Raw genomic sequence first — 25,795 nt, forward strand, 5'->3', positions numbered from 1 at the left:
TGACTATAAAACTGTATGATTATCTTAATATTCAGAGATATTGACCGATTAACCTTGAAAGAATATTAGCTAAATTTACATTGGTACTTAGGTATATTTTACAAAATGTGTAAATTTCTAAGGGTAGGTTCCTCATTAAATAATATGTTCGTTTGTGTACGATTAAGTTTCTACTCTAGCGTATTTTATAATGTTTACGGAGATGGCAAAATTCGACTGTTCGTAAAAATATGTTTGGTTTGTTTTAGTTTTATTGAAACATAACTTTGAAGTTACATTTTTGAGGTAAACCACAACACGTATGTCTATGTCCTAAAACTTGTCTAATAATTGTTTATTGTTGTAACAAAACTATCTATTCGAGGCAGTGATAATATTTATCGACACGATAGATAACTAATTATATATCAGAGAATGTAATACATTGGTATAAATATAGAATGGTATGGTTATATTAGGTGTAATCATTAAATAAAAAATCTTACCATGTACGCTTTACATCTTAAAAATATTCTTATTTTAATCTAACTGTATACTTATGTTTATGGACCGGATAGTTTTTTAGTTACTCCTCTGTGCGTTTGTTGTTGTTCCAATGAACTTTTGCACATCAACAAGTTTTTATACGCTTGACGGTACTCTGAGCTCATGACTACATAAATAATTGGATTGATGCACGTGGTTAAATAGATTAGGACATATGCGGTTATGTTTAGAACGTGCAAGTCGTCTAGTTCATGTGATGTCTTGCTGATGGTGATCGGCAAGTAGCATGTAACAAATGATATAAATATAACAAGGATCATTTTTAGAAGCTTTTTGTCTTTCGACGACATTCTGTCAACACCAATGGTGCTCTGTTTGCGTGTTCTCGGAGATGAGTCCTCTTTTGTCTGAAATACCTGTTCAACGATATTATATTAATATTTAAAAACAATAAACAATGGTATTGACTAATATTTATATTTTATAGTGAATCTTGAAGTAATACAATTTAATCAACAAGTAATATTAAGAAAGTAATTAATTATTAAACTTAAAAATAGAATAATAGTAAATTATTGATTTTCGACTAACAAAATTGTATATTAAGTAATAATATATTATTACTTTTTTATTGTATGATAATTGATAAGTAACTTTAAAATAAATTGCATTTTATTTCAATATTAATAATTGATGATTTATCATAAAATAGGACAACTGATAATGGTTAAATAACCTAGGATTTATTTATTTTTCGTGTCATAAAATTTAGTTTTTCTTATTTATAACGTTCATTATATTTCCAGTGGAGTTAAAATAAAGACAAGTTAAAAATGATTCTGTTATTTTATACAAAAATCTATTTGTTTCATTAAATACGTAGATAAAATATTATTGCATTAGTGTAGTTATTAGTAAAGTTTGAAGAGGTTATGACCAAATGTTTGTAATAGTACCACACTACTATATAGACTTACCGCTGATACGACTTGAGTGATAGTGGCGTTCAGGGCGGATGATGGTGAACGGTCACGTCGCCTAGTACTCCTGCGATCAGAGAAAGATATCGGTGAATAACTCTCTTCGAGTCCTGACGAACTTGGATCAGCGATAATGTCATGCGGTGAAAGGAAATTTTGTTCCTTCGAGTCGGTAGTAGAGCATGTTCCGGTAGCTGTACTGGATCCGATGGCTGAGTCTGTGGATATTTCGGGCACTTTGAAACGGGTTTTAAGAGTGTAATAAGACGTAGTGTCTGATGGATTATTGGAATTCATCGTGTGACGTGGGTTAGTTGTCACCGTAGCCCGAGATTTGAGAGCTGTTTTACGGACAATATAGAAAATTCGAGCGTAACAAACTATAATAGACAAGCAAGGCACCACAAATGCACCCATGAACAAGATTTCCTTTGGCGACCGACCGACAGAGTCTGGAAGTATGGAGCACGAGCCAACGGTCACATCTAAACCAAATTGGCCCCATTTTTCGAGCCAAGTAGGAACTAGTAATCCAAAACCACCTATCCAAGTTACTGTAACCATGACGCCCAAATAGAATTTCTTATACATCCTGTAAATCAATTCAATACATAATAAATATTCATATTTACAAGTTAAAAACAATTTAGAATTATTAAAGAAAATTTAACAATTTTTTTTATCAAATACTTAAACTACTTTAATAAGTATAAAAATAACTGTTAAAATATGTTTCTATCTGTTTAATGTATCTATTTATGTCAAAATGTCATGTATATAAATTTGTTACTTGTATATTAAAATTATTATTTTGGATTAAATTCATATAAAATAAAATTAATATCGTCTGACAGTTATACTGCATCCAGCCCTTGAGCAACTCTGAGCTTAAAAACTATTATATACTATCTTTTTATTTCACTAAAAAGTTTTGATGACGATGACAGTTAGCTAAAGACAAGACAATTTCAAATAAATTCATGAAACCTTCTGTCAAACAAGTGACAAATAATTTTTTTTTTCAGAATAACTCCTTAAGCTAAAGAAATATTCTGATAACAATAACATTTTGAAGTAAATTAGTTTCACTAAATAAAATAAAAAAATTAAAAATATGTTACTTAATTTAATAAATGAATGTAGTCGCATTCATAGTTAAAAGTTAAAAGTTTAAGTATAATATAATTTAAATTAAATTAAAAATATAGTATTCAGTTTATTTATAATTTGGTGATAAAGTAATTTATAAGATTTAAATCAATATATATTTTACAACGTTTAAAATAGGGTTAATTAGACAAAATTATATTTATGTAAGAAATACTACATTTTGTTTTTTTAATATAAAAATAAAAATTGTTTAAAGTAATATTTTTATCTAAATATTTTTTAACTAATATTTTTGGAAAAGTTATCAGAATTATAAAATGAAAAAAAATTGTACTGAATTGGATTAAAAAATAAATAAATAGTAATATATTCACTTACTTTGGGTAGAGCGATGGATGTCCAATCATAATGTATCGATTTATGGTTATAGCCAGAATGGTAAATAGGGATACGGCTAACAATCCGTATCTGACTAATGGGAAGAGACGACAAAGTAATTGACCATGTATCCACGATCTATACCAGAACGTAGAGGCAGCCAGAGGTAAGTTGAAGCAACAAAAACTTAAGTCCGATACGCTAAGGTTGATTATGAATACGGCTGTTGCATTACGCACCTAAAAAATTTCGTTAATTAATTAGCAAAAATCTTAATGTTTATGTACATGGAATGCATAATATATATATATAATTGATATTATATTATTATTTATAACGAAATTAATTATTATTGAAATACATTAATTACTATATTTATCGAATATGACGTTATATTTTCAATTTTAAGTAGTTTTGTTTTATAGTAAATATAATGAGTAATGGCAGATGAAATAATTAGAAAAAGAATAATATGAAAAATAATCGATGTAAGTATAATGTAATTATTAAAACGTGTTTGGCAATGAACAAGCTGAGAAATCTGCGAAAGATAAGCAACTAGTAGAGATGACGTCCGAAAAATTGAATTATCGTTTTTGGCTGACACGTTAAATGACATATAATGAAAAAAAGTATCATTAAATGAAATGGGGGGTAAAGAAATCTTCAATAAACTATATATCATACATGTCCTATCCCAATATTATAAAGTTGAGAGCATGTATTTGGACGCAAATGCGAATTACTTACACAAGAATTACTTTTCATATTTTTTTTCTAAAAATACAATAGATTTCGTGACTATTCATTCGATAGAGCACATAGTATATGTATTATGCATCTTTACTGTGACTTTTTTTTTTTTATTGAAAATTTGGTTTGGGAAGTGCAAAGTAAATCTATAAAATATACTTTTCAGATTGAATCAACTGATCAATATCGATACAAAATATTTTTTGTTAATAATAAAATTTATATAAAATACATTTTATCAAGATTAAATAATAAACACAAGTGACTTGAACAATTGAAGTGGAGTAACTTTTCATAAAAAATATATAGCCTACAAATGCTAATTTTGATTTGATAAAAATGGCGCATGACTTTATTGAACTTATACATTCCAGTTCAGTCATCTATAAAATGTGGCTTGACAAGCTAGCGATAGACAAATAACAGTACATTTATTTCTTGAAAAATAAATAAATTTATATTTGTACGTTTATATAATATTTTTATTATAAAATATATTTTATACTCGATATTCTAAGTTTTGATAGGTTTGTTGAACTTATTAAAATGTTGAAAATATAGTACATTTTTTTTTTTCGTTTTCCCCTTTTAAAGAAGAACTTTGAATTCCCCTTAAAAAGATAAAATTACTCTTAAATGTATTATGAAGATACAAATCTTAAAATTTTCGAATGAAAGAGTTCATAAAAGTTGATATAATACATAAACAAATAAAATATTATTATTATTACTATTAATAAATCACATATTGACATAACATGTTTACTTTAATAAAAATATAATTTACCATGGGTATTATTTTAGAATTCAAAAAGAACTACTGAAACATAGTATTTTAGTATTGCCAAGATCAATTTATTCTCCTTCCTTTTATTGTTATTTGTTTATTATTCACACAACTACACGTGACTTATCTAGTATTTTATAGGTTTTTATTTGAAAATATTAGGAAAAAAATACAATTAATATGAATAATAAATATAATTGAAATGTTAAATATGATACCCAATAGGCAATAAATAAAAATTATTATTATGAAAATAAAATATGAATTTAATTAAATTATAAAACATAAACATTTTATACCTCTTAACAATGTATGAATAAATCCTTGAAATTTTTATTGAGTAACTTTTTTTTATTAAGTTTGAAAGTTAATTTTTGTTGGTTAAGTTCATAAATTTTTATGAAGATTCTGAATTTTAATATTGATTAATATAATAATTATTGTAATATTCAATTGTCTGTATATATATTATATAGCTAATACTTTTTAAACTGTGGGATGATTTTCATTTATCAGATACTATAGTTATAGGCCTTTAAAACAGTTTTTATATAACCGGAATTAACATATTTAGAAATAATTTTTTTTTTTCAGTTTATTTTATAAAATTTCGGTAAACTATAGCGAGTCAATTATCGGGTCACACGCTAATTAAATGCCTGTTCATATTTCAATGAATTTGAATTCTTCTTCAAAATATACCATGTATATTGTATAGTAAAAAGTAACGTATTTACAAAATAATGTTTTAGTTTATATTTTGTTGGTGAGAAATTACGAAAAATCTTTGAATTAAAGTTCAACCTTTACAGTTAAAATACAATCAAACTCAAATAGAATACTCTAGGTAAATATAAGTAAATAATATTTTAGACAATCATATAATAGTGTTTTTTTGTATTTTTCTGTTTTTTTTTTTGCAATAACTAGTGATTTGGTAAAACTTGGTATCCAGGTTTTGTGTAATAAACCTATTATCTTATTTTAATCGACTTGTCTTTGCCAACCACCAGAGAAAAATCGTGTGCAGCTATAACAACAGATGCTGACGCTTAATGTTTGCTCGTTAATTGTTGAACTCAGTAGAAAGCTTAAGTTTATTAATATCAATTTATTTAATAAATGACACTCCGTGGCTTATAATAATATGGTAAAGGGTATTACAAATGATGTAGCTGTTGACATGTTACATAAAACAAACGTTGTGTAGAACTTAGGATCATTGTAAAAGATAAAAGAAAAAATACAAAGTCACTGAATACACTCGAAAGATTCATTAAAAACAAATTATGAGTGAAATAGCTATTAAGGTGTGACGAGAAAGCTTAAGAGTTGAGTACAATACATTTCGTGGAAAATATTTTTAGCATGAAAGTTTATTTTATATAAATTTATTGTTCTATCTTCTAATACATCATTTTTTATCGTTGTTTTTAGGACATATTATATTCAGTAACAGTTTTACTAATTTTGAAATATAAATAATAAATTGTGTAAATTTACAACAGTATAATGGCAATTGGAAATTATTATTATTTTATATACTTTATATTATTACATACGTGGTATAAGGAATAGATTCTATTCAATAGAATACAATAAAATAAATTCTACATAAACTAAATATTATTTTATTCAAAAAATTGCATTTGCATTTCTATTATATAAAAGTTAGATGCATGTAATGTAAAATTTATTAAAAGGAAAACAGGATCATATTATTTTTGGATAGGTTACAATTTGTAATAAAAAACGTTTATAATTTCCAATTTTATTTTGAAAAATAACAGTTTTGATTAATCTTTTGTACGTAAATAGACTGCTGTCTAATGTTTAAAATTTAAATTGTATTTAATTGTAAGATAATATGCAGTTAAATGTTATTTTTTTGTAATACATTTAATCACTTTTCACTTATTTTATTTTATTATTATTTGTGTTTATAACGAATACTGTGTGTATATACGTGTATTTGGTTTGTAAATATTTTACAGTTAGAAATATGTTTATTTATCTAATAGTATGGTGCTCATTTACTATTATATTGTGATGTGATTTGATTTATAGAAAACAATTATTATTTGGTTAAAAAACAATATTAGAAAATTTAAAATTAGTTGGTGAAATAATATTGTTTATTACCATCTGATAAATGAATGCATTTTTTTTTAGTGAAACATTTTTGAAATCAAGCAAGTTCATAATTTTGGAATTAAAAAAGTTATTGATATATAAAATTCTAGAAAATATGTTCTAAAAGTATAAGTAAAAGTAAAATACAATTAATAATTTGAAAAAAAAAATAAATATTTTGTTGGTAATCATAAATGATTTTAAAAAAGTTTTACATTTTACTTTATTTGTTTACTGCTTGCAATTACTAAAAAGCTATTTACGTGTAAACGTAAGTACTAGGTACTTAAGATTAAATCGACACGTATAGTTAAAAGTACAGAACTACAGAGTCCTTAAAAAGTACAATTATTTAAGTAGTATACTACACATCGGGCAATTTAAAACTAAAATTAATATTAGTTTTTTGAAGTTACCTTTAAGTAACATTAAACAAAATTTAGTTACGAAATAATGACATATTCTAAAGTTTTTCAATCTCATCATTCAAATGGATTTATTTGAATGCCTGATAAGAGTAGTAATGTCACTGTGTATATTATAGTTATTCGACTACCATTTTATTTTATCGGTGCTACCGTATCTTTTTTTACGTCTGTTCATAAAATAATACTCACACAAGTACTACTGGAATAGTTATGTTTTATAGAATTGCAGTAGTTAAAAACAGGAATAAGGGTAAAGTACTAAAGTGACCACTATTAAAAGGCCAACTACACAATTTGATAAAATAAAAATAATCAAAATTTAATCCAAAAATCAGTAATAATTCTTTTTTTTCAGAATTTTCAGAACCTTTACGCTGGATAATAGTATGTTATTCGTATTAAATTCGAAAACGATAATAAAATACATCATAGTGCTTGAAAATCGATCCTAAGTGGATTTAAAACTGGGTTTGTTAACATTCGTTCAAAAATGTGGTGATTTAAATTTTTCGAATGAATTGTAGTAGTTTCACCTAACGGTTAGAGAAATTTTTTAGAAAATTTAAAAACGAACCCTTCAAAATACCATTTAAATCAGATTTTCTAGTTTTTAAAGAAACTTTGTGAAACTTTTTGAACACGTGAAAAAAAGTATTCATGGATAAACTATAAAATGTTATTTAATAAAATATCAATAGTCAAAATCTAAAATATGCTACAGCAAAAACTATTTAGTTGTAAGTATTATGATTTGTAATTTTGAACAACAAATTTTAGTTATAAAACAGGTGAAATCATCTAATGGAGGTGATAAAATATTTTATAAATTTAAAAATTCACTAAGACTAATAAATGTAATGTTATTTGATATGATAGCTTTTTTTTTAATAAGTTATTTATATGGTTTTTGAATATATGCTTAACCTGCAGAGTACACATATTTTTTTTTAATAAAGTTTAATTTCTTTGATTTATATTTTATTTCATCTGATTCCATGAATATGACATGTGTGATAAAATAATAATAAGTTTATTGTGAGGTTCGTAGAACTTATGATAATTTTTTTTTTGTCCGTTGATATAATTTTTCCAAACTAGTTATAAATAATATGCGTAGGTGTTGTATAATTTTCAAACTTTAAAAATTATTTATTTTTTCACAATACTTTTACAATTGAATTATTTATATTTTCAGATATTTTAGATTAAAATGTTTAAGGACTACATTTTTTAAAAATATTATAAACATTTTTTTTTTTTTTTTTTAACAATGTTGTCTAATAATTAATAATATTATATTTTTTTACGAACAAATCATTAATCTTTAAACAATGAATTTATTTAGAATATAAATATATACTAATTAAGTATAAATTATTGCTTAATAATGATGCAGGCTTATACATAATTGAATATACGAACAATAATGAAAAAAGCAATTAAATCTGTAAAGAAATGAAAATTGTGAAAATCTGTGATGAGGAAAAAAATTCTATACCAATGGTCGTTCGTATTGATTAAACGATGTATAGTTATTAACTGACACTTAACAACAAGTAAAAAATAAAAACAAAAATTTAATTTTGAATCACGAGATTGAAAGAGAGAAAGAACGGTGTGAATTGGAAAAAAGACAATTATTCATTTCAAATAAATGTATAGAACATTTATGATAATGGTTTTGTGTTGCACCGGTAACCTTTATCAGAGTATTATAAACGAAACTTTCATTAGTTGGCCGTTTGTTTTCCAAGTGTGAATACCAAAAATACTGCACAGGGTTTCTTTGTATACGTCCACCTGGGTTTATGCACTACCTGCTCTATTCGTTACTCGAAATAATAACGTTACATTTCACAAAAATAAAATCACGTAATTAAATGCCAAAATTCGCGTCCCAGATTCGTAGCTATTTATTATTATTTTTTATTCGTGGGCGAAATCAATTAACTTTCACAACGGCCGAGGACGAGGGTTGTAAGTAAGAAGGCGACTATAACGATGAAAAAAGTAACAGTATATCTATATAATATTGCGTTTATACCCCAACAATATTTTTGTTTGCTCCGGAGGCTGTGGCGGCGCCCATTCACAAATTTCCAAAGCGTGCCCAGTCACGAAGGTCACGTACCCGTTCCGACCGCTGTGGGTCGGTTGGCCTCTGTATTTTTATGCGTATAATTCGTCTAACGAAAGAATGAGAAATATAACAGACATACACATAAGCATATATATATATATATATATATATATATGGCGATATAAATAAAGAAGAATATGTAAGAAAAAAATGTATTTACTGTTCGGGTTTCAGGAGCCGACCAGGATCATTTCGTAATACTGTCACGTTTCGTCGTTTTTCGGGACAAACAACATTTTTTACACAAATCTTTCTATTGCACAGACAACAAAATCGAGCTTACGCATATACTCTGTATAAACAATAAATATATTTACGAGTAGTTTAAATGCAACGGCTCACGACCATTTGGTTTGGAAAAATAATATTAACGGACAAAAAAAAAGTGTAAGTATATAATATTATTATGTACTTATTTGAATATTAAAAATAACCTTGCAATATTTATAGCACCATAGAACAATAGTAAACAGTATCACGATACGTATCTGAACACAGCTATAAAGGTTCAGTCACGTGACATGAATCTCTTAAGATTATTATTTTTTTTCAAACGAAAAATTTTTTTTATGATTTTGATAATTTTTTCTTAGAAACATTGACATGAGTCATTTGACAATTTTAAGTTTTTATTTTATAAAAACATATATTTTATCTAGAAGTATAAAGAGAAAAAATGAAAATTGGTTTAATGTGTAATCGTTAGTAAAAATATATCTTAATGAATTTTCGATCCATGTTAAACTTGTTAATATAGATAGGTACTTATATTTTTTTAACGTCAATTAAAATCGCAATTAAAAATTAAAATTAAATGCATTTAGATAATAATTTGTAAATTATATTGCGATATTTTAATCAACACTGAAATTTAAATAGTTAAACATAATTAAAATTACATATAATATTCTGCAAGGAGTGTACCAAATTATACTTAGATTATGCAACTTTACATTTTAAATTTAAGTTATCCTTTTAGACATGAGTGATTTAATATCATCATGATAATTCCCCAATGAGGCATATGTATATACATTTTTCACCATTCATACTTAGCTATTAACTGTTTTTAAATGAAGTTTATGTTAATGTCAACTTTTTTCTTATGATTTAATTTTAATCGAATTCATACAACAAAATTAATGGTGCATTTATTGTAATAATTAGATTTAATACCTTGTGTGTAACTTAAAAATACTATGCTATTAAGTTTTTTTAGTAAAAAAAATCATACATTAGACATATTATTATTTTGTTAAACTTTTAATTTTTTTGTTTGAATCATTTGTTATTCTTAATTTCTTATATCAGCTTGGATTAGAATAAAATATCCTTATATCTTAGTTAAAAAATTGGTTATTTCTAAATGTATTAACTTTCTATCTAATAGATAGTTATGTTCTGAATGAAAAGGTTTTCTACGGTATCGTCAAAGCCCACAGTTATTCTAAATGAAACCTACAAAGGATTTTACGGACCATTTATAATAATTTAAATATATATATATATATATATATAATGAAATTCAATTGTTTTAAATTAATACCTATAGTTCAGCACATATACACTGGATTAATTAAACATGTATTGTCTTATCAGTGATGAATTTTGGAATTCCAAACAGTCAATTTAGAGAAAGATATTGAATTATATAATTCTACAGAACACCCACACTCGAAAATGACAATCAAACTCTCTTGCATATCTAGAGAAGAAATCAAAGTAATATTTATTATAAAATTCTAAGTTTAGGATAATAAAATCATCAGTAAAACTAAATTTCCATTAATAATGCATACCTACATTTATAATTATAGAACCTATCACGTGTTAATGAATATCACAGTGATAAAAAAAAATAAAAGGTTTAGTAAAATGTTACGTTATGTTTAAAATTATATGTAAATATTAAGTTTATTTAATAGAGCCATAATCACTAATAATTATTAATTAAAGTTAAACCTGTGAATTTTAAGTACTTAAGTGGTTCAGTACTGTGGAAATTTATGACTAAATCATAAAATGCTAGTATTTGTAAGTCTAACAATATTTAATATACATCTATCAGAGTAAAAAATAATTTTTAATTTAGGTAAAACTTATTTCAATGATTTATAATAATTTTATACAAGAAAAAAAGTAAATACATTTTGTCACAGTGTAATTGAGTATAATATGTTAGTTAATAATAAAAATATTTTGCATAGTTTGCAATGCAAATATTTAGAAATGATTTTAACAACTGTTTAGACTGTTTAAAGTTTCACGAATGTATCAATATTGCTATCATGATCAGAAATTAAATTACTAAAATAAAAATTTTACTTTATCTCAAATAAGTTATTTTACGATATTAATTTTTGATTAAAAGTTAAAAAAACATCTTAAAGATCAAAAAAAAAAAAAAATTAGGTATTAAATACAAAGTACCGCAAATCATAATATGTATTAATCATGTTATAGTAAAATAATGATTAATATGATTAAATTTTGTAGCCGTGGTATTAAATTTGATTATGACATATGAAGATCACTTCAATAAACTTCATTTATACATTTATATTATAAATATTATCTATGACGTAATAAATTTTATTTCTTACCCACTATTTCTTTTCATAAAAGTTTCTACGTATAGTGAAACTTATATTGTAGGATTTTAACTGTGAATTATTCGTACAAATTTAACCAATAGATTGAATTTATCATAAGAATATAATGAATATATAGTACAGATTTTATAGTTAAAATCAATTTTAATTTTGTAATTGTTTAATTGGCTTACTCGTAATATCATTCTATTAATGTTCAAAATGCAATAACTTTGTGTAACAGACTAAATTTTAAACAGAAAATCAATTTATGTATTTAAAAATATATATATATAAAAAATTGTTACATACTTAACTTTAACGAGTTTAATAATTTTACAAGTAATTGAAGTTTTATAATACAATACCTACTGTACAATAACTGAAAAATAAAATGTCTATACGTCTATGAGAATAATGTATTTATAATTAATAAGCTTTCCTCAGTGGATCAACTAGGTCAAAATTATTGTTCTATTATATTATATAAGTGAATAACTTCTATAGTACTACCTTGGTCGAAATAAATTATAATAATTATTATCATATTAAACATTAAAACATTATTTCGTACATTTATTTGCATGGAATGTACATTGTTGTATAATGTACAATATGCTGTGAATATTGTACAAATATTTGCAACTAACAAGTATTATATCTTTCGATAAGATTTAGTTTGAAAATTCTTTGTCCGCACAGGAAATAATATGAAATAATTTAATTTTAATTTTAACTGGTCATAATATTATATTATGCAAGAGTCTGAATCCAAGTAAAATTTATTTGCATGTAATGGCAATCTAACGAAAAAGGATATATTATATTTCTAAACTAAATGCAATATAAGTGTGATAAAATTTATATGGTTTGAAAATTATAATACACTTTACTAAGAATTTAAAATTGATAATTGTATAATATAAAAAAAATATAGAAATGATTTAACCATGAGATTTTAGTTTCGTTTTTATCAATTATTTTTTATTAAATATTTTTTTATTATTCGAAATTTCTTTTATTTTTAAGCGTTTGATTAAGATATGAATCAATAAAATTATCAAATTTTAGGTGCGTTTTAAATCGTTGCAATAAATTTATGTTATTTCTTTAAACATTATTTTAAATTTAGATATTATTTGATTTACAACGTTATTGTTTTGTAAATTCAATTATTATTTTTAATAAAGTTTTTAGGTCTCTTTGGAGTTAAGTGTACTAGCTTTTAAACTATAGTTTATTTTATATTGGGGAGTTAACAAGGTCACAAAATTAATGTTTTAAATAATATATATTCTAATATTATTTTATTGTTAATATTTACATATTTTTTTTTTGTTTAGGTATATAATATGTTTATGATTTATACATTTTATTATAAAAAACTAAAATTTTATGGAATTTATAAAATAATGTGTTAATACTTAATAATAATACATAATGTTTAATTTTTAGACCTTTCGAACAATAGTATTTGATTATTGCTATCAAAGTTAGATAAATAGCGCAGTATTACAAGTTAATTTTTCTTTTTATAGCAATGGTATTATAATTTTAGGAAAAATACTTAATTTTTATATCATTTTATGAATTAATTGTATATTTATCATATCCATTAATGGAATTTTAAATTGTAATCATATTATAGTATAAGTTATATTTATTTGTAGTAGTTTTGGAATGTTAGTACGATTTGTTGAAACCACCAGACATAGTGACAAACTTTGACTTCCAAAACAGAGGTATTTCAGAATGTACAAAAGTTTTATTTATAAAAGTAGAACATTTTATTTAGTATTAATTTAACCAAATTTAAGGTGCGCTTGGTTTGAGTTTGTCGTTTATAGAAGAATGCACTCAGGATAGGGTTCATTTATGAACATGTTATAAATAAAATAAAATTTTTTAACTGGTGTTTCCTGAGTAAGCAATTCAAATATAAACATACTATTAAATATAAAATTATAATAAAGAAGAATTTTGGTATTGTTTTTAAAAACAATAATATTATGGAATTTTTTATTTAATTATAAGAGTACTGGTTAACAAGATAATATGTAAAACACACATGGGAACCAAATTTGAGGTATAAAAAGATGATTGATTGCTTACAAGAAAAGTTGGTACCATAGATTAGATTTTAGATGAACAACAAATTTAACTTCAGAAGCGTAAAATTGTAATAACAGACAACAAAAATATCAAAACACCGTAATTACTAATTAGTATTTTCTTTTTACTTTAATAATAGAATATTTTGTATCAAAGAAATTTACTGAGCAAAATTACAGTTATCAATTTTTTTTTTATTATACTTATTATTCTTTATAATGATTTACGACATTCACATAATAACATTACCATATAGCTTGTTTTTAAAAAGTATTAATTTTTTTCAAAATTTAGTTTTTAGTAAAATATTTATAATTTATGAGTTAAAGTATTATATTTCATAAAAATGAATTCCAACCTAATTTATAGTTAAATTATTATATAAAAATATTTTATACATTCCTTTTTTGGTTATTTATTTTAAAGAGTATTTTAATAAAATTAATATAAAAGAATAAGGAGTTGGCAACAAACTATAAAACCATTAAAAGTGTCTACATTTTTTGAAAAATGGTGTCAATTTTTTTATATAATAAAATGCAAAAAACACTAAAAAATAACCAGACAAGTCTAATTGTACTAAAATTTGCCAAAGATAAAAGATAATAGTGGATGACAGAACTGGCTGATGACATTATGGAAAATTAATGGTTATCTAAATTTAAATTAATTATTCATTTTTGGCTTCAACCAAAAATATTACCCAGAACTAAGTTGCACTTAAGAATCTCGACCTTAATATTTTGTAAAAACAATATGATTTACAGAAATCATGAATATATAATATCATATATTTTAATATTTTAATTGAATTATAATTAATTCTTAGCATATAAAAATATACGTAATGAAAATAGAAATATATTCAACAATTTGAGGATTTGTTAAAATAAAAACAAATTAAATTTTGTGAAATCGTTTGAGAGTTTATACGGTGCTTGTTGGTTTGTATGTTATGTTTATTAACTGTTATTATACTAATACTTAATTATGTATAAAGTATAAATTCATAAATAATTATACAATTATTAAAATTTTGGTTAGCATTATATGTAAGTAGAATTATACAGACTTATAATAATGCGTAAGTTGATGCGAATTAAATAAATTATAAGAAATATTTTGTTTTATAGAATTTTCACTCAAATGCAAACAATCAGTTACATATACTCATATACATAATATTATGTAACATAAAAATAACATTATACATTGTATTATATTATCGTTTTTACCGTATTAACTAGAATGACATATATGTATTACGTTGTTACAATTTATAAATAAAACGTATGCATTTTCATTCGATCGAATTACCAACGTTGTATGTATTACCTATATGCATTTTACGTGTAATACAATATCGTTTCAAAGAGCCACAAAGCACGATAAAATAAGGTTCCATGTAATTTAAATATTTAATATGTTAGTAGATTCCAGTAAAATTAGTGCACAGAGACTACAGTTTTGATTTTCGTTTTTGTCAAATCAGATATTGTAGCCTATATGAGAAATTTGAAACAAACTGTATGTATTCAGATCAGTTAACAGGGCAACTGATTACAGTTATATGTGTCTATTAAAATATTTTTTTTGTTTTCTTCTTAATTCGATTTTTTTAGTTCAGAGTTGAACTTTAATAGTATTTGAAATATTCGGAGAACAAGTTTCATAAATAACATAATATTTCCATAATATTATGAATTATGACAAAGTAGTTATAATAGTTGTTTGTATCTGGAGCTGTTGCGAAGATATTAGAAATCAAAGTTACAGAGCGTTGAAAAAAATAAAACTGAACATCTTATTAAATGTTGATTTCTTTATGTTCGAGGGGCACATAATATAAATACATTTAGGATGGAAAAAAATCGAGAATATTATTTAGAGTTGCCTATAAATCATTGGACTTGAACCAAACAATTTTATAATATTATGTGAATGAACTATGAGATAGGCCATTGTCGCGCAGTTATTTTAAATTTTTCTTATCTCTTTGAATAATATACTTTTTTCCATAAGATTTTTTCAGAAATGTTTTTTTTGTATAAGTATTTTACTATAATAAATAAATTCATTTGAATTTTAATATAATACACCTTTATGACAAAATCCAAAAAATATAATATTTATTTATTTAAAGATAATAAATGCTAGTAATGGGCTTAGTACAGTTTGTTGATGACAATAATATAATAAGAATTTAAGTTATGTAACTAATAAAACATATGATAAATAAAGATGTATAGATAATTGAAATATGATAATACTAAATTATTTATGATTAGATAACAGATTTTAATCTGGTTGGAACATCAAGGCAGTAATTTTGGTGGTAGTTATTTATTTAAAATGTTTGAGTTACACCAGCTATAAGACAAGAAAATTATAAGTTATTCGACGCAGCAGTTCTAGATAGTAAATTTGAGAATTGAGTAATTTGTAGAGTTAAAACTCATCATTAAATTGTCTTCTTTTTTCAAGTGACTCAATTTTAAAATGTTTTGTTAGTTTTGCTTGTTTTATAAGAAGTACACGTAAAAGCCTGTTTTGAACATGTTCAATTTTATTTATTAAGCTAGCTTGATAAGGGTTCCAAATTTACTGAGCCATATTCTAAAATAGAACAAACTAGAGAGAAATATAGTACTTTTAAGCAATTTGGATTATTTAATTTCTAGCATTTGTGGTGTATAAACTAAACGGAGAGTTTAATTACACATTATAGCTATATGGTTGTTAAAAGATGAATATTTTCATAAAAGAATACCAAAATCTTTAATTTCTGATACTATTGTTAAATTTATACAATAAATTGAATATTGATATGTTAAGTTTGTTTTGATATGGAAAAGAGATTTTAAAACATTTATTTATATTGATAATTAGGCCATTTAATAAACACCAATCATAAAATTTATCTAAATCAGATTGTGATTTATCGTTTTTATGAATATATTAAAATAATACATTGATATATTGTAGAGTTTAAGGTCATCGGTAAACATTAAGACTTTACAGTATTTAAAGATATTTTTGACGTCTTTTATAAATAATAAGAAGTGCATAGGTGATAGATGATATAGATGATCACCCTGAGGGATTTCAAATGTAACTTTAATAACTAAAGAAATTTAATTACTTAATTTAACTCGTTGAGTTGTATTAAATGATTTAAATAAAATAGTTTATTTTAGTTTTAGAAATACCATTATATTCTATTTATTTTTTTTTTTTTTAACAAAATGTATATATCAACACTATTAAATGCTTTTTTTATATCAGTGTATAACTGTATTGACACGTACACCTTTACTGATTTAAGACACGATGTCTGTATACGATGTCATTAATATATTTATCAATTTTGATTAGGCATAGCGAAATCCATGTTGATTAATTGAAAATTGTATTTGTAAATATTGTTGCCAATAATTAAGGTTTTAATATTTTTTTCTAATATTTTTGGTAGCGTGTTTTAGCGTAAAAATAATGTCATATTTGTTTACAAAAGTAAGTCAAGTTTTAACTGAAAAATACTCTTGATTTTTAACACACTTAATTTTTTGTACAAAATAATTTAAATATAGTTTTTAAAACTAATATTTAAAATTGTAATATTTTTTTTTAACGAAACGTGTGTACATATGGTAGTGATATTTATCGGTTGGATATTTCTTTATCGAAGTAAAAAAAAAAAAAAATAATAACATCAAGAATAATAACAGTATTTTAACATAATTTTATGTACATGAATATATTAATAATAATATGATTTGTGGCGAGCGAAATAAGCTCATGAAAGTTTTCGGACGGAATCGTATTCTTCTTAGGTACGCTCATTTATTAGGAAAGCACAAAAAGAACTTATAGCAAGTATGTACAATTTACACTAATCATATTGTCATTTAAATTTATTGTATTAGATTTACGAAACCTATTGTGAAATGTATTACTGCACATAAAAATAAAATACAAAAAATTACTCGAACCAATTGACCTTTTCTAGTGGTTTTTGTCATTTCATTTGTCGAATAACAACATTGCTTGTATTTGTAAGTATAAGTAAACGATCTACTCAATTCTAGATTAACCAGAGAAAATATAGATATTCACTGACTTACTTGTCTTGTATAATTCGATCCTTCACAATTTTTTCTTACTATATTAAATATGTAACAGAAAACAATACGATCTAATTTGTCAATTGTATAGCATGTACTACATTGATTACATCTTAAACGTATAATATTGAATATTTAATTTTTAATATATACTTAAATCATCCAAATATTACAAATAATAAATGATTAACAAGAACAAAAAGCAGAGACAAACTTTAAGAGGTTACAATCAAGTAGTATTAATACATAGTTTTTATTTTTAAATGAATATGGATTTCTTAAAGTATTTATTCAATACGTATATTTTGCTTAAAATAAAACTTCATAGTTGAGATTTTAATTGTCCTTCAGATAATCTACTACAAAAACAAAAATAATGGTAAAACTTTATAATTGAGTTTATATTATTTTTTATTAATCTTTGTGAATTGTTTTCGAAACGTTTACTTAACATTTTTATTGTTGAATTTCATAGAAAGGTGCCTAATTAATTTGAAGTTAATTTTCGTTTAATTTAATTGTTATGAAGGTAATTTTACTCAAACTATTTACTAAAAAATAAAAATGTTATCTTAACTCTGAGTAATTTTTTATTGTGCCTTTTATAGTGTTTGAAGACTGGGTTTTTTTCCTTGAATCCGCACTAGACATAGGTAATTACACAATATTACTTGTGTTGGGCGTATATAATATGATTATCGTCCCACTACTTTATTAGTATTATACTATTGTGTATAGGTTTTGAAGGGTACTGTTATAGTGTCGTCAACGATGGAGGCTATTTACTAAGAACACGTCAGTACAAAATTAATGTATATAATAATATTTTATAAAAATACGTTTCATTGGCATTTAATTATATGTGGCATAGTGGTTGGAGAATGAGGAATAAAAACGAAGGTTTTGTATTAATGGTACAACCAGCGGTAAATATATCATATATTTATATGTACGAGTATATAAACGGTTGAACGATGAATTCGCCTTTTGGGGGATCTTATTCGATGGTGGTTGTTTGTGAAAACGGTCATTTTTCAATACTCGGATATCGCGGCCTATGGGCTAACGGCCAGCCATTTATCCTCGCCAACATCACACAGCAGGGTCAATGCGTGACCATCTAAATAAAGTTTGTCGATTTCGTCTCTATTTCTTGAGCATATGCTATGATAATAAATTATTTTTAAGAAAAACCTACGTCCAAAAGAGTCATCTGTTTTATAGCGTACTGCAGAGTGCTTTCCTCCAACCAATAATGTTTGGACTTTTTTTTGGTCTAAGAATAAGAAACTAATATCGCTCCCAAATACTACAGAAAAACAGACCTTTTACACAAAAAAAAAAAAAGAAAATTCTCAAATACATTGAAGCACTCTGTATAAAATAACGAAAATTCATGGAACATGGTTTGCATATTTTGAGTAATGACAAATAAGTCTTTTGATCTTTAAATACATACTACAAACCGTCTACCTTATTTCATAAAACATATATTATTAGCTTCTGGATTATCGTATATAGTCAGTTTAAGGTCATTTAACCGATTTATCTATCATACATATTTTTGTCTACCGGATTTACGAAGAGTTATTACGGTCTTTCGAAATAAATCGAGTTGTCAAACTCACACGTGCATATATGTACGCATCACATCTGAAGTATAAGATATTTAATAAAGTTAATGGAAATTCTTTATGTTATTTAAAAATGTAATTAATAATTTAAATGTTTTAGAACTATTATGTATATGTAAATACAAACACTCATTTATTCAACATATTTTTTACAAGAATACTAAACCATCAATGAATTATTGATACTTAGACAGGTATAGCTTAAGTATTACTTCCGATAATCTACGTATAATTATATCATATCAAAAGTCTCAATATGATTATGAATTTTATTTTAATATGGGCAATTTAGAAACGAGATATTCTGAGGAGTTCCGAAAAATTACGAGAAATAAATTTTAAAATATAATACGTAGCAAATATATAAATAAGAGTAAGTATATCAAAACTTATAATATATTGTATAAGTATATATTTTTAATTAAATGACAGTACAACTATAAAATTCTAAGACAAATTAAGACTGATTTATTTTTTTTATAACCAAATTGTTGACTAAAATCGAAATAATCATATACCATACAGATTCATATTCATTACTTAATTTTATTGTCATAAATGTATTTTTCACGTCGAAATTTCCGGTAACACTCTCACATTTCTATATATATTCAATATACAGAAATAAAAAAAAAAACAAATACAGCGCTTTTACGTTCTGTTTTTTCGACTTAACATTTATTTGATCCGTTAAATTAAAGTTATAAGTTCTTATAAGTTTTCAAAGCAATAATATCGAGAGAAAAAAAGAGATTCGTATTGTATTTTGCCTTGTATTGATGGTGTGACTTAATTAAGCCTGGCGTTGGCAGTGTTCGCTATTTCATGCTGTTCAAAACGTCTCTTCCGGTTAGCTTTCATATACCACTGCTTCAATTAAACAATTATTTTGTTCACCCAGTCCCATTTTGCGATAAAAACGAGGCTTATTTTTGACCCTTTCGGTTATCAATTTTGTCAACAGTATTCATCCATAGAACTCTTAGAAAATTCGTATAAATCTCTTTTTGCCATTTCTAAGCCAATTTAATTGAATCCGACGTAATCCAATTAAAAAGCTATAGAATAAGTCTGCCGCAGTTCTGCACGGTTATATATTTATGTTACACAAGCTAATAGCATCAATAGAGTCGATTTGATAAACAGATAAGTAAATGTATTGTAAATAAACACAATTATAGAGATACCAATGTACTATAGGTAAAAATGCACAATTATTGGAAACTTGATTTGAATATGTACTTAAAATATAATATTTCTAGGCACAGTGTATATACTTAAAAAAAAAAAATAAAAAAATAGTTATCCGTGGTTTTTTTTTATATTTGAGAATTATTAAATTAAATTACTTTTGAATTTTAACATTAATTTTAAATTAACGTGAACGAAGATAAACAAAAATATATTTCTATTTTTCAGCGTATTCAATAAATAATATTATTTTTCCTATTATTGCGTATTTAAAATAACAATAAAGTTACTAAATAAATACGTTAAGTAAAAAAATAGAAATACTGCTTTCAGTAATTACATTTATATAAATACTTTCTTAGTTTTTGAAATAAAATATACGTATTTTAAATATTTTTTTGTAATTAAATAAAATGTTATTGGATTTTGAGAACTATTTAAGTATAATAATTGTCTATTAACCCCGTCATTGATGCCAAATACACGAAAAAAAAAGGCATTGAAATTATATGTAAAAATTAATTTAATATTTTAAATTCTTAAGTATTATAGAGGGGTAGTAGTTGTGTAAAGAAAATTTTTATTGAGATACGAAAAAATTTTAATTTACTGTAGCTAACTAATATTTGTTAAATACTTAACTGTAGTTTAATTTACCTATTAGAATATGTAAGTATAAATGTATTGATTTGTTAATATAAATAATGTATTATTTGTTAATAATAAAAATTTTACATACTCGTAGTTAATTTTGCAGGAAGGTAATATTTTTCTAAGTATTTTCATACATGTGAATTTCAAAATCATGAATCATAATAAGATCAATAATTTACATTCTGTTTAAGTAATAAGTAATAACTAATAAGTATTAATTGTGTGTTATAAATTATAATAATTATATTATCTTTTATCAGTGTCTTTAATTATTGTATAGGATTGGAAATTAGAATTTTCATAAAATAAATAATTTTTTATATGTAGTTAAAATATAATTAAAAACTATAAAAACGCAGAAAAAATACATACAAGTCAAAAGACAAAAAAAAATATGTATCACAAAATATTACTCTAGTACCTACTTAATATATCAATATTATTATTAATACAAATGATAAATTTCGAATTAAGTGTGGTAAAAAAAAATTTTAGATAAATATTAAAATATGTGCAACACTAAATTGATTAGAATGATTAGATTAATAGTATACGTGAGGTCAAATTATTCATTATACTGCAAAAAAAATTTACTGTATAGTAAATACGAAGTAAGCAGCCATGTTCCCATATTGCCTATATAACACGTCGCCGTACAATGTATTTCAAAAAAGTAATTGATGTCTACCTAATATACATACGGATATTAGGAACTCGTCTTGTTTCACCTCAGCGAAAACGATCGAAAACTTTTCAGAGTTGGAAATTGTTGATTTTTATACACTATATGTTATTTTTTTTTATATATCGTAGTTTGTTTTGTGTAAAAAGTATTTTTACCAATTAAATCATAATATTTTATTAAATAGTATGAGGTATGAAGGTTATATAAATTTGTCATGTACGTCATAACAACATATCTGGGTGAAGTTGCCACACAGAACGAACAGTTAGGCGTGTAGCCAGGATTTAATAAATACATTTTGGGGGAGGGGAGGTAGAGGTGTCTAAATATTTTAAATACAAATTTTTTTTAAAATTTTTTTTTTTCACATAATTGTTACACAAAACCTTTCGTTTTTAATAATTATAATAGGTACAAACCAATCTAATTATTCTCAACTAAATAATGTATATTATATAAATTTTATATAATTTTTAATATTTTTCATTTAGTAAATGAATGACTTATTTGAAAGCAATACATATTTTATTAACATTTATAGAAAAAAATTAAAAACCTTAAATATTATTATCTATAAATAGCTCAAAAAGATTCAAAATATTTTGAACATTTTACATTTAGTAAAAATTTAAAATATTCAAAGTTATTTGTTATACCAAAAAAAAAAAAAAAAAATTAAATTGATTACATCGAACAATTCTATAAAATAATTTTTATTTTAATGCATTTTGTCAAAATTTAAATTCAAATATAATTTCTTTTCATTTGTAATGTATTTTCTTAGGTAGTTATAAAAAACTCATTTAATTATATGATTACAATTTTGTTCTAAATAAGCACATACATATGTGATTAAGTACATAAGTTTATGTGAAGTAATTTGGACTTGAGTTTTCTACATAATGATATAAATTATTTTTAATAATTATATAGACAAAAATGTATGGTGATGATGTATTGTAATAATTAATAACTAAACTATTGAACTTTTTAAAAATATATATTATAAAGAATTCATAATATTAACATATAATCTATAAAAGAGTCCTATTAGTTATATTATAGTCCTATAACGTGGTTAATGGTTATATTTAAGGATTACTATTTTAAATGCTAAGACAGAAAAATTTTAGGAGGGGGTGTTCTAATTCTATGAACTAGTTTTCTAGATATATGCCTACCGATAGTGTAAGCAATAATGTGTACAAACTATGTATATACAAATAAATAATATAAACAAAGTCTTTAGTAAAATTGTGAATATAATTAGATTTGTTAGACCTTTAACAGCGTTTAGTGATGGATTCATAAGTATTATACATAAGTATAATTTATTATTTGTAGAATAATACCATGATTATATATGCGTATATATTTAAGGACTAAAAATTGAAAGAAGATTCCATAATTCTATCTATATAATATGTATTATATCAAAATACAATCCTTATATTATAAGACAGGTACGTTTAGTATAATATACAACTTTCATTTTTATGCTTAAATTATTTAAAGAATGTAGGAATATTAATTACTACTTTATTTTTTCATAATATTAATGCAGTAAAACTTAAATTTAAATAAACACAATAATATATATATATATATATTATTTTTACAACGATAAAAAGATATTTTTTACATGATAAATATCCAACAATAGTAAAATAAGATAAGATAAATGTTTAATGTTTAGTGTTTAGAGAGATGGTTTCGAGTCTTGTGTTTATGATCCAATTCAAACAACTTACCGTTCAGATTTATGAGGTAAATAAATAAAACTGACACTTAAAACTGTTTCCAACTTAATAAACTATCTTTCACAAATCAAATAATACCCGCATTGATACGAGTTATTATTTATAAAATTTAAAATATACGAGATTGACTGTTTATTTTATTAGAACGTTCGCGTAAGTATATCTAAACTTTTTGAAAAAAAAAAACGAAACAAATATTAGAATACGAGTTAGAAGAACTAAACCAATTAAACTTTTTTTCTATTTATACGAGTAATAATAACATTGTTAATTTATATTAATATATTCTTAAAGTTCATTGGTTTGCAGCTTATATATAATAGCCGGTTTGGTTAGCCTAATAATTATTTAACTAGAATTGTTTTAATTATTATAAATTTGGTTAGCAATGTTAAAATATTTGTAGATTTTAAAGAACTTGAAGATGTTTAAGTAAAAGTTTAAGATTAACAGTTTAAAAAAGTTACGAAACTAATATTTTATAAGATATTAACTGTAATATTTTAAATGTTTATTTTGTTGATGACATATTAAATTATTATTGAATATACATTTTTAATACCTGAAATCTTATTTGTATAAACCAAAAATAATATTAAATCATAAAATAGAACTATAGTAATGTAATTAGTTCATACAGTTACAAAACGTATATTATTTATTTTTTTCATTCAATTTAACTAAATATAGCATGGTGTTAATTTAATGTATAATAAATTATATTTTATACTAGCATAATAAAAGGTATTAAATTAAAATATCTAAAAAATTGTATTAATTAAATATCTATTCCATTACAAAGAGACGTGCCGAATTTTTGCAACTGTTTGAATAAATACATACGATACTTTGTAAAACATATAAAAAAATATTTATAATTTCCAATTTTTTTTAATTATTATCTTGTAATAACGTACGTAATACGATAATACTTTAGATTTAGTTGGAACCACGGTATGGTTTTAATTATAAATATTATATTTTATTAATAACTTAGTGTTTGTGTGTTATATAGACATAACAAGTTTGAAAAAACTATAATTTAAAATTTTTGTGATTCTGCAATTAAAATTACTGTACGTACCATGATTTATTTAAGAGTGAAAATTCAAAAAATAAGTTATAGAATAAAGTAGATAAAAATTGGGTTAAAAATTAAGCCACGTACGTCATCAAAGGTCAATTATATAAATAAATAGATTTAATATTATAAAAAGTATAATTTTATAAATAGGCCATAGGGGAAATGTCTAAGAAGCGTCGGAGAATTTCTAGCCACCATCGACCGGGAATAAAATAATTGTACGCAATATTGATGTTTTGGTGTTACAAAAATTCTAAGCACAGCGTGTTGTGTGTATATTATGTATTGTACATAGTGAATGGACGATCGCAGTGGCGATAGTTTTACACTTCTGGCGTACAGGTATTCCGCCATTTCCGGTTTCGAATTTCCGAGGGTACGGTCGGCCAGAGACATGCGGTGACGTGGCGCAGGAAGAGTTGCGGCGAGCACGTGGCGCCGAACAGGGGGCAGGCGGTCGCGTGTGTGCGGGCGTACTTGCGAACAACATTTTGGGGGTGACGTGAGTAAACTTTCGCGCACTACAATATAAATGAACGACAACGGAGCGCGTGCAGGCGCCGGTGAGACACGCGCTTCGCAAATAACAGCGGCTATGGCTACACAATATGTACTCTGTACACATATCGAGTCCACGTGTATACGAATTACCTACCTAAAAGTCGCCCGGGACCGAGCATTTCCCGTTATTATTAATATTATCATCACTACCGTCATAGTAATAAATAATAATAATAATAATTGTGCGTAACGATGGCGAGTGCT

General features: G+C 24.3%; 1 protein-coding gene across 1 annotated transcript in view; it reads right to left on the bottom strand.

The window, feature by feature from the left end:
* Positions 1-462: 462 nt before the first annotated feature.
* LOC112592105 (G-protein coupled receptor moody) overlaps positions 463-25,795 on the bottom strand; it is a 135,466-nt gene continuing 110,133 nt past the window's right edge. The window contains exons 3-5 of the mRNA XM_025336091.1: positions 2,955-3,193; positions 1,464-2,058; positions 463-902 (exon numbers count right to left, since the gene is read on the bottom strand). Coding sequence (XP_025191876.1) covers positions 543-902; positions 1,464-2,058; positions 2,955-3,193 — 1,194 coding nt within the window. The 3' untranslated portion in view covers positions 463-542. The remainder of the gene's footprint in view (positions 903-1,463; positions 2,059-2,954; positions 3,194-25,795) is intronic.

Source organism: Melanaphis sacchari, unplaced genomic scaffold (assembly GCF_002803265.2).
Source record: "Melanaphis sacchari strain LSU unplaced genomic scaffold, SCAv2.0 Contig157_pilon_pilon, whole genome shotgun sequence".
NCBI classification, from domain to species: domain Eukaryota; kingdom Metazoa; phylum Arthropoda; class Insecta; order Hemiptera; family Aphididae; genus Melanaphis; species Melanaphis sacchari.